General features: G+C 45.1%; 1 protein-coding gene across 1 annotated transcript in view; it reads left to right on the plus strand.

Annotated features, from left to right (window-relative positions):
* LOC121541827 (pyruvate carboxylase, mitochondrial) overlaps positions 1–14274 on the plus strand; it is a 107796-nt gene that overhangs the window by 62913 nt on the left and 30609 nt on the right. The window contains exon 10 of the mRNA XM_041851141.2: positions 4008–4190. Within this exon, the coding sequence (XP_041707075.2) occupies positions 4008–4190 (183 nt within the window). The remainder of the gene's footprint in view (positions 1–4007; positions 4191–14274) is intronic.

A 14274-nucleotide genomic window follows, 5' to 3' on the forward strand; every position in this document is an offset into this window, starting at 1 on the left:
ATTTTGACCCCCCCTTTGTTCAGGGACACATTATTCAATTTCTGTTAGTCACATGTCTGTGGAACTTGTTCAGTTTATGTCTGTTGTTGAATCTTATGTTCATACAAATATTTACTAATGTTAAGTTTGCTGAAAATAAGGCTAATGGCCGATGAGCACCGATACGTTTTATCTATAATTTCTCTTCATTATTTCTCTTCATATGACAAGGATTGAAAAGGATTTGCCAGTAGATTGTCGACTTGATGATGATGACTGCTAGCTTGCTAGCTAAGATTTCGAAAGTATGATGTTGACATGATCAGTCCAATGAAAGCTACTGTAGGTAACGTGATTTGACATAATTTTATCTGTGGCCAATGACCTTGAGCCTTATTGGATGGGCACTTCTAATGTAACTCTATGGCAGCACCCAAGGGGCTTGAATTTGAGCTCTACTCATAGACGTAGTGTCCCAATGCGTGACAGAACACTGAGCCAATCACGCCGCAACTATTGAACATTACAAACCCCTACGCTCTGTATTTTCCGCTGGCTGCCCCACCACCACAGAAAGCACTGAGCTAGGCTGAAACACCTGCATTTTGGAGCTGCCTTACTCAAGAAAGCTTGTTTTGCATTTAATATTATTATTCCAGTCTTCCCGTTGTCATTGTCAGAGTAGACACATTGTTTACAGAGTGCACAACCTATGCTACACTTGTGAGAAACAAGTTTAGGTTTATTTCATTCCATTTACGAGTTTTGGCAATTTACTCATTGTCAGTTGTTTGGAAAGCTCCTGTCAATGATGAGTAAGGAGGCGCATGCATGGAAGTAGGCCTATAGGCTACCTGGCCTGCGCGCAAATGTAGGCATATAAATGTGCCCATTTGGGGATCTGATAGTATTTCTGCTTTGGCTTAACGCACCACCACTAATGACCTGTGGAGCTTCTCAAAGTAATGTTTTCTTCACCTAAAACAGCAAGCAAATTAAGTCTGTTTTTACATCCATTGAGAATGACAATAATTCCTCAATGTATTTGAAAAATCTTTCCATCTCTCTCCCTTTTGATAACCAGTCAGCGTGAAAGGGAACAATGTCATTCTCTCATCCAATGGAAACGTCATAAAATAGGCCTACCTGATTACTTATCAGTGCTTGACTTGGACTGAAATAGGTTCCGGTACTCAATTTGGGTGCTGGGACTTTTTATATTTAGGTGCAGGAGCTCCACAATACTTTCAAGCTAAAATTCTATGAGAGGAACCGGAACTCAAGCAGTAGAACATTTGAGGTGCCGGTACTCAGCTCCGGTGAGCTCCTGCCCAAGTCAAGCACTGCTTCTTATCCCTTGGGCCCAGAATATTTTATACAATGTTGCAAGTTCACTAGTGCAAGTTTAGGCCGGACCCAAGTTAATAGTTGATACAATGTTTCAAGTTCATTGCAGACAGGCCATGTGTAGCCAATGTGATTTATAGGATATTTATTTTTATCAGGATATTTTCTACCTGCAAGCTGCAATGTTTTTATTTGTTGGCTTTATGTAGGCTATTTTTACATAGTTGGCAATGGCAATAGAAGTTACTTTTTAGATTTGTATAGTTTTCATTTAGATTTGTATATAATTTTGATTAACCACATGACAATGATTTTGAGATATGAAGACTTAATTATAAATGAAATGAAACTGTTTCACAAAAATGTGCATAGGAAAACCAGAACTGGCATGCAGATTGGTAGAAATTGTAAGATAAATTGGCATTCCACGTGAGAAAGGTTGCCGACTCCTCGTGTAGCCTATTACCGGCAACATCAGGAGAGTAATGGCAGAGTCTGCGAAAGCCAGCAGGAGCGGGGAGGAGAATTGTTGGGTCAAGTGATTTTATTTTTTGTTTATCTAGATCTCTGGTGCCCTCTTGAGGCATTTTCTTATTTCATCAAACTGTAAGCTTTAAGCATCAGACAAGCTCAATACATATAGCTGATTTGTCTTGGAGCCATGGGGTGATCTCCTTTCTCTGCAACAAACATGGCATGTTGGTTTTTCTGCCATTGTCTATTACTGTGTAACTGTTGCTGTGGGGCTACATTCCTCCTGGTAGATTCCATTCATACTGTGGTAATAACTTTTATCAGAAAATGCTCTTCATCTGTTGGCCTACTGTTTGGTAGACAATGAAATGCAATCATAGTTGTAACCTCATTAGGTTACTTTTCAATATTTTGAAAAATGCTAATTTGTACCGTAAAACATTCTAAGGATAAGATTGTCATATCGTGTTCATATCTAATTGAGAGATTTAAAGAATGTTAAATGTGAGCGCTCCAAATACGCAGCTGCACCAAGGGTGGGTACAGGTAGCACACCACGGAACAGATCATCCCTTCCAGCCTCTCCGGCTCACAACACGAGAGCTGGGGCTCTTGCACCGCAGGTGGACATGTTTAATAGTGTTGGCAGGCTGTTTGGCTGTGATTGTTCTGATTTGTGTGGGAATCCTCCCTGCAGTGCATCTCACACAGTGAGAATAGGGTTAACAGGGCTTTAATCCCAGTGCTGGAAGGCACATGAAGGCAGAGCGATGGGGGCTTGGAGGATGAGAGGCTGACCCTTGTGGAGCTAAACATGTTGTTTCTAGTTGTCACTGTCACTAGTTTGTGTTGCCTTATTTAAGGAAGCATGTTTTACTTCACACACATCCACTGTTTGCTGTTGATAGTGTCTTCTGTCTGTTTTTGTTGAAATGTTTTTTTGTTTGTTTGTTTTTATCCCTGCCACGTCCCCACAGGAGGCCTCTTGCCAGGCCATCATTGTAAATAAGAATTTGTTCACAATTGACTTACCTGGTCAAATAAAACTTTCCGTTTTTACTGGTGTTCAGGCTGTATTTTCAGTATGCCATTTTCTACCAATAATGATATCAACACAGCACGGTAATACCAAGCTTGAATAATTCAGTGATTTGTGTTTTTGGAAGCCAACACTGTCACCCATCAAGAGCAGTATCTGCTGATTGAAAGGCTAGCTTTTGTCTTTGGTCTGTTCTGACATTGCACAGCGCCTAGCCCAAGACTGATTGAAACACCCTCTATTTGTGTGTCATTTACATCAAACCTTTTCATTTGGAACGTTACCTTTACTGACACCCTGTGTGTTTTGAATCAAAAATAACTTCAATCAAGAGTCTTCAAATGAACTGTCTTTGAATCTTAATTGGACCATGAAATTGGAGGTTGTTAAAGGATATCAGCTAATTAAACATCCACACCGCTACAGTCGTGACTACCGCTGACTAATTGGGTTTGAACACCTCCCTCTGCAACTCGATCCTGGACTTCCTGACAGGCAGACCCCAGGTGGTGAGGGTGGGCAACAACACCTCCGCCACACACGACTCTTAACACCATCGTTAAGTTTGCCGATGACATGGCGGTGGTGGGCCTGATCGCCGATGGCGATGAGACAGCCTACAGAGAGGTTAGCGCCCTGGCGGAGTGATGCCAGGAAAACAGCCTCTCCCTCAACGTCAGCAAAACCAAGGAGTTGATCGGGGTCTACAGGAAACAGGGGAGGGGGCTATTGTCATGCGTTTACTTTTATATTGTTAATAGTCATACTTGACATGGCACATTATCTCTTCTGTATATCCTATTGTGTGTGTGTGTGTGTGTATATATCAGGCTATTACTAGGCATACTACCGCTTCTATTACTGGTTTTTTTTTTTTGTCTTGACTCTTATTATTGATAGATTATTTTACTGCAATGTTGAGGGAGCTAGCACACAAACATTTCACTGCACCTTTTATACCTGTTGTAAACTGTGTACGTGACAAGCCAAATTTGATTTGAGTGAATTGACAAACGTGAAACTTGGAAAAAGTTAAGTGTTGTCAAAGGATATGTATTGCTACATTTGTAAATGTGCATGCATCATATAGATGGGGTTACTCTCTTCCTGACTCCTGTGTTAACGGCTCTATCTGCATACCAATAATTCCTCTCTCCCAATTCCTCAGGTGTTCCGGAGTGGCGAGGGCATGGGCATCCGTCTGGACAGTGCCTCTGCGTTCCAGGGAGCCATCATCTCCCCCCACTACGACTCCCTCTTGGTCAAAGTCATCGCTAGCGGGAAGGACCTGCCTGCCGCTGCCGCCAAGATGAACAGGGCGCTGGCGGAGTTCCGTGTCCGTGGGGTCAAGGTAGGGTCATTAATTACAGCACATTGTGTCACATTTATTATGTGTCCACATTCGTCTTTTTAATCTCCTGCCGCGCGACTCAAGTGAAGAGAGTAGTATGAGGTGGATGGCTTCGAATCCTCATTCAATCCAGTCATCAATAATTTTTTGAACTTATCAAATAACCTTTTTTCAAAAGTGCTTGGAAGTGCAGCTTTTGAAGTGCCCCGTTTTACCCTCACCTAAAACTGTCTGCATGTGTCATTACTGTGTAATGGTCAGAGGTTTTTAGCACGAGATCCTTATTAAGGGAAAAGTGGCATAGTGAAAAGTGCTGAAAGTGGCAACTGGAGAACAGAAGTGGAAAGCAGGAGCTCCATGAAAGGGATGTCATTAAGGCCAGACAGGTCATCAATGCATTTATGATGAATCTGATCCTGATGCTCAGTATGAAAATGTATGCACTCACTAACTGTAAGTCGCTCTGGATAAGAGCGTCTGCTAAATGACTAAAATGTAAAAATGTAAATGTACTGCAAGGTCAAGTCTGTTCAGAGTTTAATCTAATCCGTGGACCACAGATAAAGTAAATGATAAACATTCTGGAGAGCTGAAATGTATTAACATTTCTCCCCTCAAAACCCAGATTTTCTTTCTTGTCAGTAGTGCATCTTTTAAATGGCACCGTTTTTAATTGGTGAATTATTAAGTAGTAGTGGGAAGTAGAAGCTAAATATACAGGGGATTGGATGGCTTGTGTCTACGCATGTGACGGAGAGGATAAAAAATGAAATTCTACTTTCAACTTGTATCGAAGAGGGCTTTGGTTTGGAATTGTAAAGTAGAGAATCAGAGTTGCAGATCAGAGGGATGTTTTTGTTTATACAATACTAGTGTCAATAACAACATATGTTCACTTGAAAGCACAGTATGAATGGCTGTATGTATGTCTTTTTGTTGGATTTAAGGGAGGGGATTCTTGTTCTGCCAGCCCTAGTTTTCCATGGCTCTGAATGAAACCTTTGACTGGGAAACGTGTGTGTGTGTGTGTGCGCATGTGTGTGTTGAGTGAGGGTTAGTGGCAGCAGCTGCACCATGGCCAGCTGCGCTTTTGAAGGGTATGCAGCAGGGGAACGCTCTAACATCTTATGACTGTCCGAGCCCTCCACACACTTACCTTTCCTGGATCAGCTTCTGCTTCACCAACATGATTCTCTCTTGATTGTCCATTTTCTTCTTCCTTTCCACTTGTCTAGTGTCCTCAGTCGTTTCCTTCCTCTCCTGTTCTTGTTGACCTGACACAGTGTGACAGACTGAGACGACTGCCCTGTAGTTGGAATATTTCATTTATCTTATTTCCCTACCCCGCTCTCCCTACCCCGCTCACCCTCTCCCTACCCCGCTCACCCTCTCCCTACCCCGCTCACCCTCCTCCTACCCCGCTCACCCTCCTCCTACCCCGCTCACCCTCCTCCTACCCCGCTCACCCTCTCCCTACCCCGCTCACCCTCTCCCTACCCCGCTCACCCTCCTCCTACCCCGCTCACCCTCTCCCTACCCCGCTCACCCTCTCCCTACCCCGCTCACCCTCTCCCTACCCCCTACCCCTCACCCTCTCCTACCCCGCTCACCTCTCCCTACCCCGCTCACCCTCTCCCTACCCCGCTCACCCCTCTCCCTACCCCGCTCACCCTCTCCCTACCCCGCTCACCCTCTCCCTACCCCGCTCACCCTCTCCCTACCCCGCTCACCCTCTCCCTACCCCGCTCACCCTCTCCCGCTCACCCTCTCACCCGCTCACCCTCTCTTCAGCCCCAGAGGTATTTTGTTGGCATGATTATTTGCAGCACTCCAAAATATCAAAGACATTAAAGCTGCTCCAGATCATCCCCTCTCTGCTCCACAAGGGCACTAACAAGCGAACTGTCACATGTGTTTTAATGATGACTCATTATCACTTCAGGATGGGTGAAGAAGTTCAAACCATGTTGGTCGCACAATTCCCTCCCTCCATTTCCTTGCATGTTTGATTAATTTCCCTCACAGCATAAACTAAACTCCTTTTCCCCCTCTATCATGCGTCCCTCCTTTCCCATGTCTCCATCTAATTCGCTGTCACGCTGTTCCTCCCAGCAGGGGAAGGCCACTCGAACCCCATTGGACCGCAGCAGTGCTGCAGCTTCAAATGGCTAATTTATTTAGCACTGACACCACCAGAGATTTAATTACCTGTTGAAATAAGAGAAGCATTAGGTGTTAGAGAAGCAGAGGACGTGCTGCCCAGATTTACAAGCAAAACATATTGGCTGAAAGAACGCGCCGAAAATGTGATACCATCCTAGCCCTAGGCAGCGCTGGTTTGAATACCCGACAAGGTGAAGAAATCTGTTGATTTGCCCTTGAGCAAGGCACTTCATCCTAATTTGCTACAGGGGTGCCGTACTACTATGGCTGACCCTGTAAAACAACAAATTTCACTGCACCTATCGTACTACTATGGCTGACCCCGTAAAACAACACATTTCACTGCACCTATCGTACTACTATGACTGACCCTGTAAAACAACACATTTCACTGCACCTATCGTACTACTATGGCTGACCCTGTAAAACAACACATTTCACTGCACCTATTGTACTACTATGGCTGACCCTGTAAAACAACACATTTCACTGCACCTATTGTACTACTATGGCTGACCCTGTGAAACAACACATTTCACTGCACCTATCGTACTACTATGGCTGACCCTGTAAAACAACACATTTCACTGCACCTATTGTACTACTATGGCTGACCCTGTAAAACAACACATTTCACTGCACCTATTGTACTACTATGGCTGACCCTGTAAAACAACACATTTCACTGCACCTATTGTACTACTATGGCTGACCCTGTAAAACAACACATTTCACTGCACCTATTGTACTACTATGGCTGACCCTGTAAAACAACACATTTCACTGCACCTATTGTACTACTATGGCTGACCCTGTAAAACAACATTTCATTGCACCAATCCGGCTGTGTATGTGACAAAACATCCGTAAACACGTTGAAATCCTTTTTAAAGGCAATCCCACAGTCATTTCTGGGCGTAGCAACAGACTTGGAGCCTCCGAAGTTCAGCTTCAACAAGATTTCAGTTATTCCAGAGATCATGTTACCCACTGTACTGTTGGGCTAATATATTTTGCAGTGTGCTGTAGTGATGCATGCAGACGCTCTTATCCAGAGCGACTTAGTTAGTGAGTGCATACATTTTCATACTGGCCCCCCGTGGGAAACGAACCCACAACCCTGGCGTTGCAAGCGCCATGCTCTACCAACTGAGCTACAGGGGACTACATACACCTTGGGAAGACTAACCAACATTACCAGCTCAATATCCATTACATGTAGCTGTCGCTTTAAATTATTTAATTTTTTACCCCTTGCTCACCCGCAGATAGAAATTGCCTTAAGTGGTCTGAGAAATCACTCCTTTGGGTACTATGCAATGATTCCTGTGCCCACCATCACAGTTATATCTATTGTATGTCCCTTTCTCCTCCCACCTCCTCGCTCTCCCGCTCCCACCCTCCCTCAGTTATGCATTTACAGTGCACACGAGGATGAGAGCGAAGACGAGGGTCTAAATCAATTGGCAATAGGTTGTTGCCAGCTTATGTAACTACTACCTTCCTTTACAAGTAGAAACGGAGATGTAGTGCTCCATATTAAACACCAACACATTCACTGGCACTGTGTACCGCAAAGACCAGTGGTCTTTGAAGCCCTAATCTGCACTAAATGGTTCCCAGAGGTGTGACTGGCTTTAGAGGGAGATATGGCAAACTGAAACGGGGTGTGGGGAGATATGGAGAGGAGTTGGGTGAAAATCGAGATGAGTGGGAGGCTGCTTAAAGAGAAGAGGAAGATGTAGTGTGCAGGCAGGCTAGATGTAGTGTGCAGGCAGGCTAGATGCAGATGGAGTGTGCAGGCAGGCTAGATGCAGATGGAGTGTGCAGGCAGGCTAGATGCAGATGGAGTGTGCAGGCAGGCTAGATGCAGATGGTTCCATTTATTTAATATCTCGCTCAGATGAACAGATATCTGATTTATTATTATGCATGGATACTTTCCAGTCATTAGAATTTGAAAGCTTTGCTGCACTCTGCTTCGAAGTGGGATAGTGAATTAGAGACGTGCAATAAGGATCTAAATATTTCACAGCTGTAACACTCACTGTCATTATATCCCCCCTCTGCTTTGCTCCCCTCCACCGTAACACCCCACACCCACTCCTCTCCAAACTGCCCCTCTATGCAGTTTAGTGTGATGAGGAGACCTTTGTAGGACCAAGGTAGAAGATAAACAAGGATTTTAATGCTGTATGCAGCAATCTGTTAATGACCACTTAAACATGCATGTACATGAGTCATTTGCATGAATAATACTCAACCCCCTCCAACGCTCATTCTTTCACTCCCTCACACTCTCCCTCTCTCTCCCTCTGTCTCCCACGTTTATCGCACACACAAATATAATTGTACTGTTTGTTTGGCTAAATTAATATTGCAGCACTATTTCCCACTTTGCATCTGCTGATTGCTTCTGCAGCATTTGCTTCAAGGGAAGGAAATACTTCCCTCAAGGAACAAAGAAATAAACCACAAAACGACCAGAATACTGTCAGAATTCTGTTTATATATCGTAGAAATGGTCATTTCACTTTTTAAAATGTAGACGACTGATGGTAGTGGACGAAAGTGCCCTTTTAAGAATTTTGATTAATGTTGGTCGTTTTATGTGGATTGAGTGTCAGTCTTATCCACTTTCTCTAGCAACACAACCACCCACACACTCCTTTCTGCTGAGCATAGGGTGTGGTTGGGATAGAGGTGCTTCAGTGGAACGGGGAGTAGAGATTGGTGATTTTTAAATTCAAATGGGTGGGTTAGAATGCTTGTCCAAGATGTTTTGTCCGGTTAAGTCACCCTGTTTTTCTGTTCAAATCTCCAGTCGTGAATAGGAAAACCTTGGCTCTACATCTGAGGTGAAAAGGTCAAAGCACTCACTTATTCCTTCTGGCCGTCTCACAGCTAGGGTAGGGTTTTAGATGCAGGGGCAGAGAACAGCCAGCCATGGTGAATGAGTTGGATGGTATGAGGCTAAATGAAATCAGGACTGGCTAAAAGGACTCTGAACCCTTTTTATTTCTTATCAAGCAAATTGGGGATGTCAGAGCTATTTCTGAGATGGTGAACTCCTGAACTGGTCTAAACTGCACAATTTTATCCACAGCCTACCAGATCTGCAGATCTGATATTAATAGGACTTATCAGCAGAACATGACATATGTGCTCTACAATGTGAACAGTGGTTGGTTGCAGAACTGCAGGTCAGTGGTTTGAGCACCGGTGGACAGAGTTCACGATGTGTTTGTGTGAATTCACCAATCAGCAGTTTTTAATTGGGCGAAATAGGGCACCAGTTTGCCTCTGGCAAGAAAAGGGGAAACTGCTGCATGCACTACTCTCACTATCCACTCTCTCCTTGTCTCCCTTTTGTGTGAATTCCTTACTTAGATTTGTATGAAAATGTATGCACTAACTGTAAGTCGCTCTGGATAAGCGCGTCTGCTAAATGACTAAAATGTTTTAAAAAATGTAATTTGTGTGTATTAGGTACAGTGAAGGAAAAAAGTATTTGATCCCCTGCTGATTTTGTACGTTTGCCCACTGACAAAGACATGATCAGTCTATAATTTTAATGGTAGGTTTATTTGAACAGTGAGAGACAGAATAACAACAAAAAAATCCAGAAAAACGCATGTAAAAAATGTTATAAATTGATTTGCATTATAATGAGGGAAATAAGTATTTGACCCCTCTGCAAAACATGACTTAGTACTTGGTGGCAAAACCCTTGTTGGCAATCAGAGGTCAGACGTTTCTTGTAGTTGGCCACCAGGTTTGCACACATCTCAGGAGGGATTTTGTTCCACTCCTCTTTGCAGATCTTCTCCAAGTCATTAAGGTTTCGAGGATGACGTTTGGCAACTCAAACCTTCAGCTCCCTCCACAGATTTTCTATGGGATTAAGGTCTAGAGACTGGCTAGGCCACTCCAGGACCTTAATGTGCTGCTTCTTGAGCCACTCCTTTGTTGCCTTGGCTGTGTGTTTTGGGTCATTGTCATGCTGGAATACCCATCCACGACCCATTTTCAATGCCCTGGCTGTGGGAAGGAGGTTCTCACCCAAGATTTGACAGTACATGGACGGGGGTCCATCGTCCCTTTGATGCGGTGAAGTTGTCCTGTCCCCTTAGCAGAAAAACACCCCCAAAGCATAATGTTTCCACCTCCATGTTTGACGGTGGGGATGGTGTTCTTGGGGTCATAGGCAGCATTCCTCCTCCTCCAAACACGGCGAGTTGAGTTGATGCCAAAGAGCTCGATTTTGGTCTCATCTGACCACAACACTTTCACCCAGTTCTCCTCTGAATCATTCAGATGTTCATTGGCAAACTTCAGACGGGCCTGTATATGTGCTTTCTTGAGCAGGGGGACCTTGCGGGCGCTGCAGGATTTCAGTCCTTCACGGCGTAGTGTGTTACCAATTGTTTTTTGGTGACTATGGTCCCAGCTGCCTTGAGATCATTGACAAGATCCTCCCGTGTAGTTCTGGGCTGATTCCTCACCGTTCTCATGATCATTGCAACTCCACGAGGTAATATCTTGCATGGAGCCCCAGGCCGAGGGAGATTGACAGTTCTTTTGTGTTTCTTCCATTAGTGAATAATCACACCAACTGTTGTCACCTTCTCACCAAGCTGCTTGGCGATGGTCTTGTAGCCCATTCCAGCCTTGTGTAGGTCTACAATCTTGTCCCTGACATCCTTGGAGAGCTCTTTGGTCTTGGCCATGGTGGAGAGTTTGGAATCTGATTGATTGATTGCTTCTGTGGACAGGTGTCTTTTATACAGGTAACAAGCTGAGATTAGGAGCACTCCCTTTAAGAGTGTGCTCCTAATCTCAGCTCGTTACCTGCATAAAAGACACCTGGGAGCCAGAAATCTTTCTGATTGAGAGGGGGTCAAATACTTATTTCCCTCATTAAAATGCAAATCAATTTATACAATTTTTGACATGCGTTTTTCTGGATTTTTTTGTTGTTATTCTGTCTCTCACTGTTCAAATAAACCTACCATTAAAATTATAGACTGATCATTTCTTTGTCAGTGGGCAAACGTACAAAATCAGCAGGGGATCAAATACTTTTTTCCCTCACTGTATATGTTGTGAAATTGTTAGATATTACTGCACTGTCGGAGCTAGAGGCACAAGCATTTCGCTACACCAGCAATAACATCTGCTAAACACGTGTATGTGACAAATAACATTTGATTTGATGTGTGGATCGGCCTCCATCACACAGCTCATGCTAAGTGAGCTCAGAGGGGCTTTGTGGGTATGACTATACACTACAGAGAAGTAGTTCATATGACAAATGGCACCAATAGACATGTAGCCTTTCCCTGTGTACTGCATTCTCAGAGCTCCTCCCTGACTCATCCATCTCCTCCCCCAGCCACCTTCTCTACCCCTCTTTCTCCCCATATCTCTCTCCCTCTCTCAGCTCGAAGACAAACACCTCTGTGTTTGCCGATAGGCTGCTTCCTGGTCTTCTCAAACAAACACATGATCACTGACTGGCATCTGATTATCACAGTTTTCATATGAACCATTTTGATGCCTGATCTACTCAGCGGTTTGGCATTCAATGTCGAGTCGTGCTGCTGTTGAGTAACGGTTGATTTATTTACCGTAATTCATTAATTGTTTCATTTATCTTGTTGAAACAAGTCTCAGGTTGTAGTCAGTCTCTTACAGCATTAAAGCAGACTTCGTTGTACCTTTTTTTTACATTTATTTTGTATAGTTGTCATCACTCCCATCTGTCCACACCATACATGGCTTATCTTCTTCAGCATGTGCTAGGTTCCTTGTGCAATGCACTTTGTGCTTTTATATTTTAAGTCCTTGTCTTTGAAAAAAACTAGAATCCTTGGTTGCTACATCCATTTCGGACTTATATTCTTGCAGAATATAACTTAAATTCCTAATGAGCTTAGTTCAACTGTCGTACCCCTTCAGAACCCAAAATATAAGCTTGTTTTACTCCAATGTTTGTAAATAAAGTAAATGTAAGCAAACACTGTATAGCCTTAAAACATGGTTAAAACTATACATTTGATATTGTCAGTCCTTGCATCCGTACCTCTGTCTATGTAAATGAGTGGTTACATTTATCCAGGCCCATCCCTTAGCTTTTTGGCTAAAACGGGCAGGGAGAACGCTTTGTTTCAGTTAAGGATTCTAGCTTTAAAGCCAAATGGCTTGTATAATCTTTTACATCCACCATTTTGTCAGTTTCAGTCTTTGTTTCCATTTTGTCCCTCTCTCCTCTCCTCCTCTCCACCCTACACAACACTCTCCTCCTCTCCTCCTCTCCACCCTACACAACACACTCCTCCTCTCCTCCTCTCCACCCTACACAACACTCTCCTCCTCTCCTCCTCTCCACCCTACACAACACACTCCTCCTCTCCTCCTCTCCACCCTACACAACACTCTCCTCCTCTCCTCCTCTCCACCCTACACAACACTCTCCTCCTCTCCTCCTCTCCACCCTACACAACACTCTCCTCCTCTCCTCTCCACCCTACACAACACTCTCCTCCTCTCCACCCTACACAACACTCTCCTCCTCTCCTCCTCTCCACCCTACACAACACTCTCCTCCTCTCCTCCTCTCCACCCTACACAACACTCTCCTCCTCTCCTCTCCACCCTACACAACACTCTCCTCCTCTCCACCCTACACAACACTCTCCTCCTCTCCTCCTCTCCACCCTACACAACACTCTCCTCCTCTCCTCCTCTCCACCCTACACAACACTCTCCTCCTCTCCTCTCCACCCTACACAACACTCTCCTCCTCTCCACCCTACACAACACTCCTCCTCTCCTCTCCACCCTACACAACTCTCCTCCTCTCCTCTCCACCCTACACAACACTCTCCTCCTCTCCTCTCCACCCTACACAACACTCTCCTCCTCTCCTCTCCACCCTACACAACACTCTCCTCCTCTCCTCTCCACCCTACACAACACTCTCCTCCTCTCCTCTCCACCCCTACACAACACTCTCTCCTCCTCCTCTCCACCCTACACAACACTCTCCTCCTCTCCACCCTACACAACACTCTCCTCCTCTCCTCCTCTCCACCCTACACAACACTCTCCTCCTCTCCTCTCCACCCTACACAACACTCCTCCTCTCCTCTCCACCCTACACAACTCTCCTCCTCTCCCTCCACCCTACACAACACTTCTCCTCCTCCTCTCCACCCTACACAACCTCTCCTCCTCTCCCTCTCCACCCTACACAACACACTCCTCCTCTCCTCCTCTCCACCCCTACACAACACTCTCCTCCTCTCCTCCTCTCCACCCCTACACAACACTCTCCTCCTCTCCTCCTCTCCACCCTACACAACACTCTCCTCCTCTCCTCTCCACCCTACACAACACTCTCCTCCTCTCCTCTCCACCCTACACAACTCTCCTCCTCTCCTCTCCACCCTACACAACACTCTCCTCCTCCTCTCCACCCTACACAACTCTCCTCCTCTCCTCTCCACCCTACACAACACACTCCTCCTCTCCTCCTCTCCACCCTACACAACACTCTCCTCCTCTCCTCCTCTCCACCCTACACAACACTCTCCTCCTCTCCACCCTACACAACACTCTCCTCCTCTCCTCCTCTCCACCCTACACAACTCTCCTCCTCTCCTCTCCACCCTACACAACACACTCCTCCTCTCCTCCTCTCCACCCTACACAACACTCTCCTCCTCTCCTCCTCTCCACCCTACACAACACTCTCCTCCTCTCCACCCTACACAACTCTCCTCCTCTCCTCTCCACCCTACACAACACACTCCTCCTCTCCTCCTCTCCACCCTACACAACTCTCCTCCTCTCCTCTCCACCCTACACAACACTCTCCTCCTCTCCTCCTCTCCACCCTACACAACACACTCCTCCT

Source organism: Coregonus clupeaformis, chromosome 27 (assembly GCF_020615455.1).
Source record: "Coregonus clupeaformis isolate EN_2021a chromosome 27, ASM2061545v1, whole genome shotgun sequence".
NCBI lineage: Eukaryota > Metazoa > Chordata > Actinopteri > Salmoniformes > Salmonidae > Coregonus > Coregonus clupeaformis.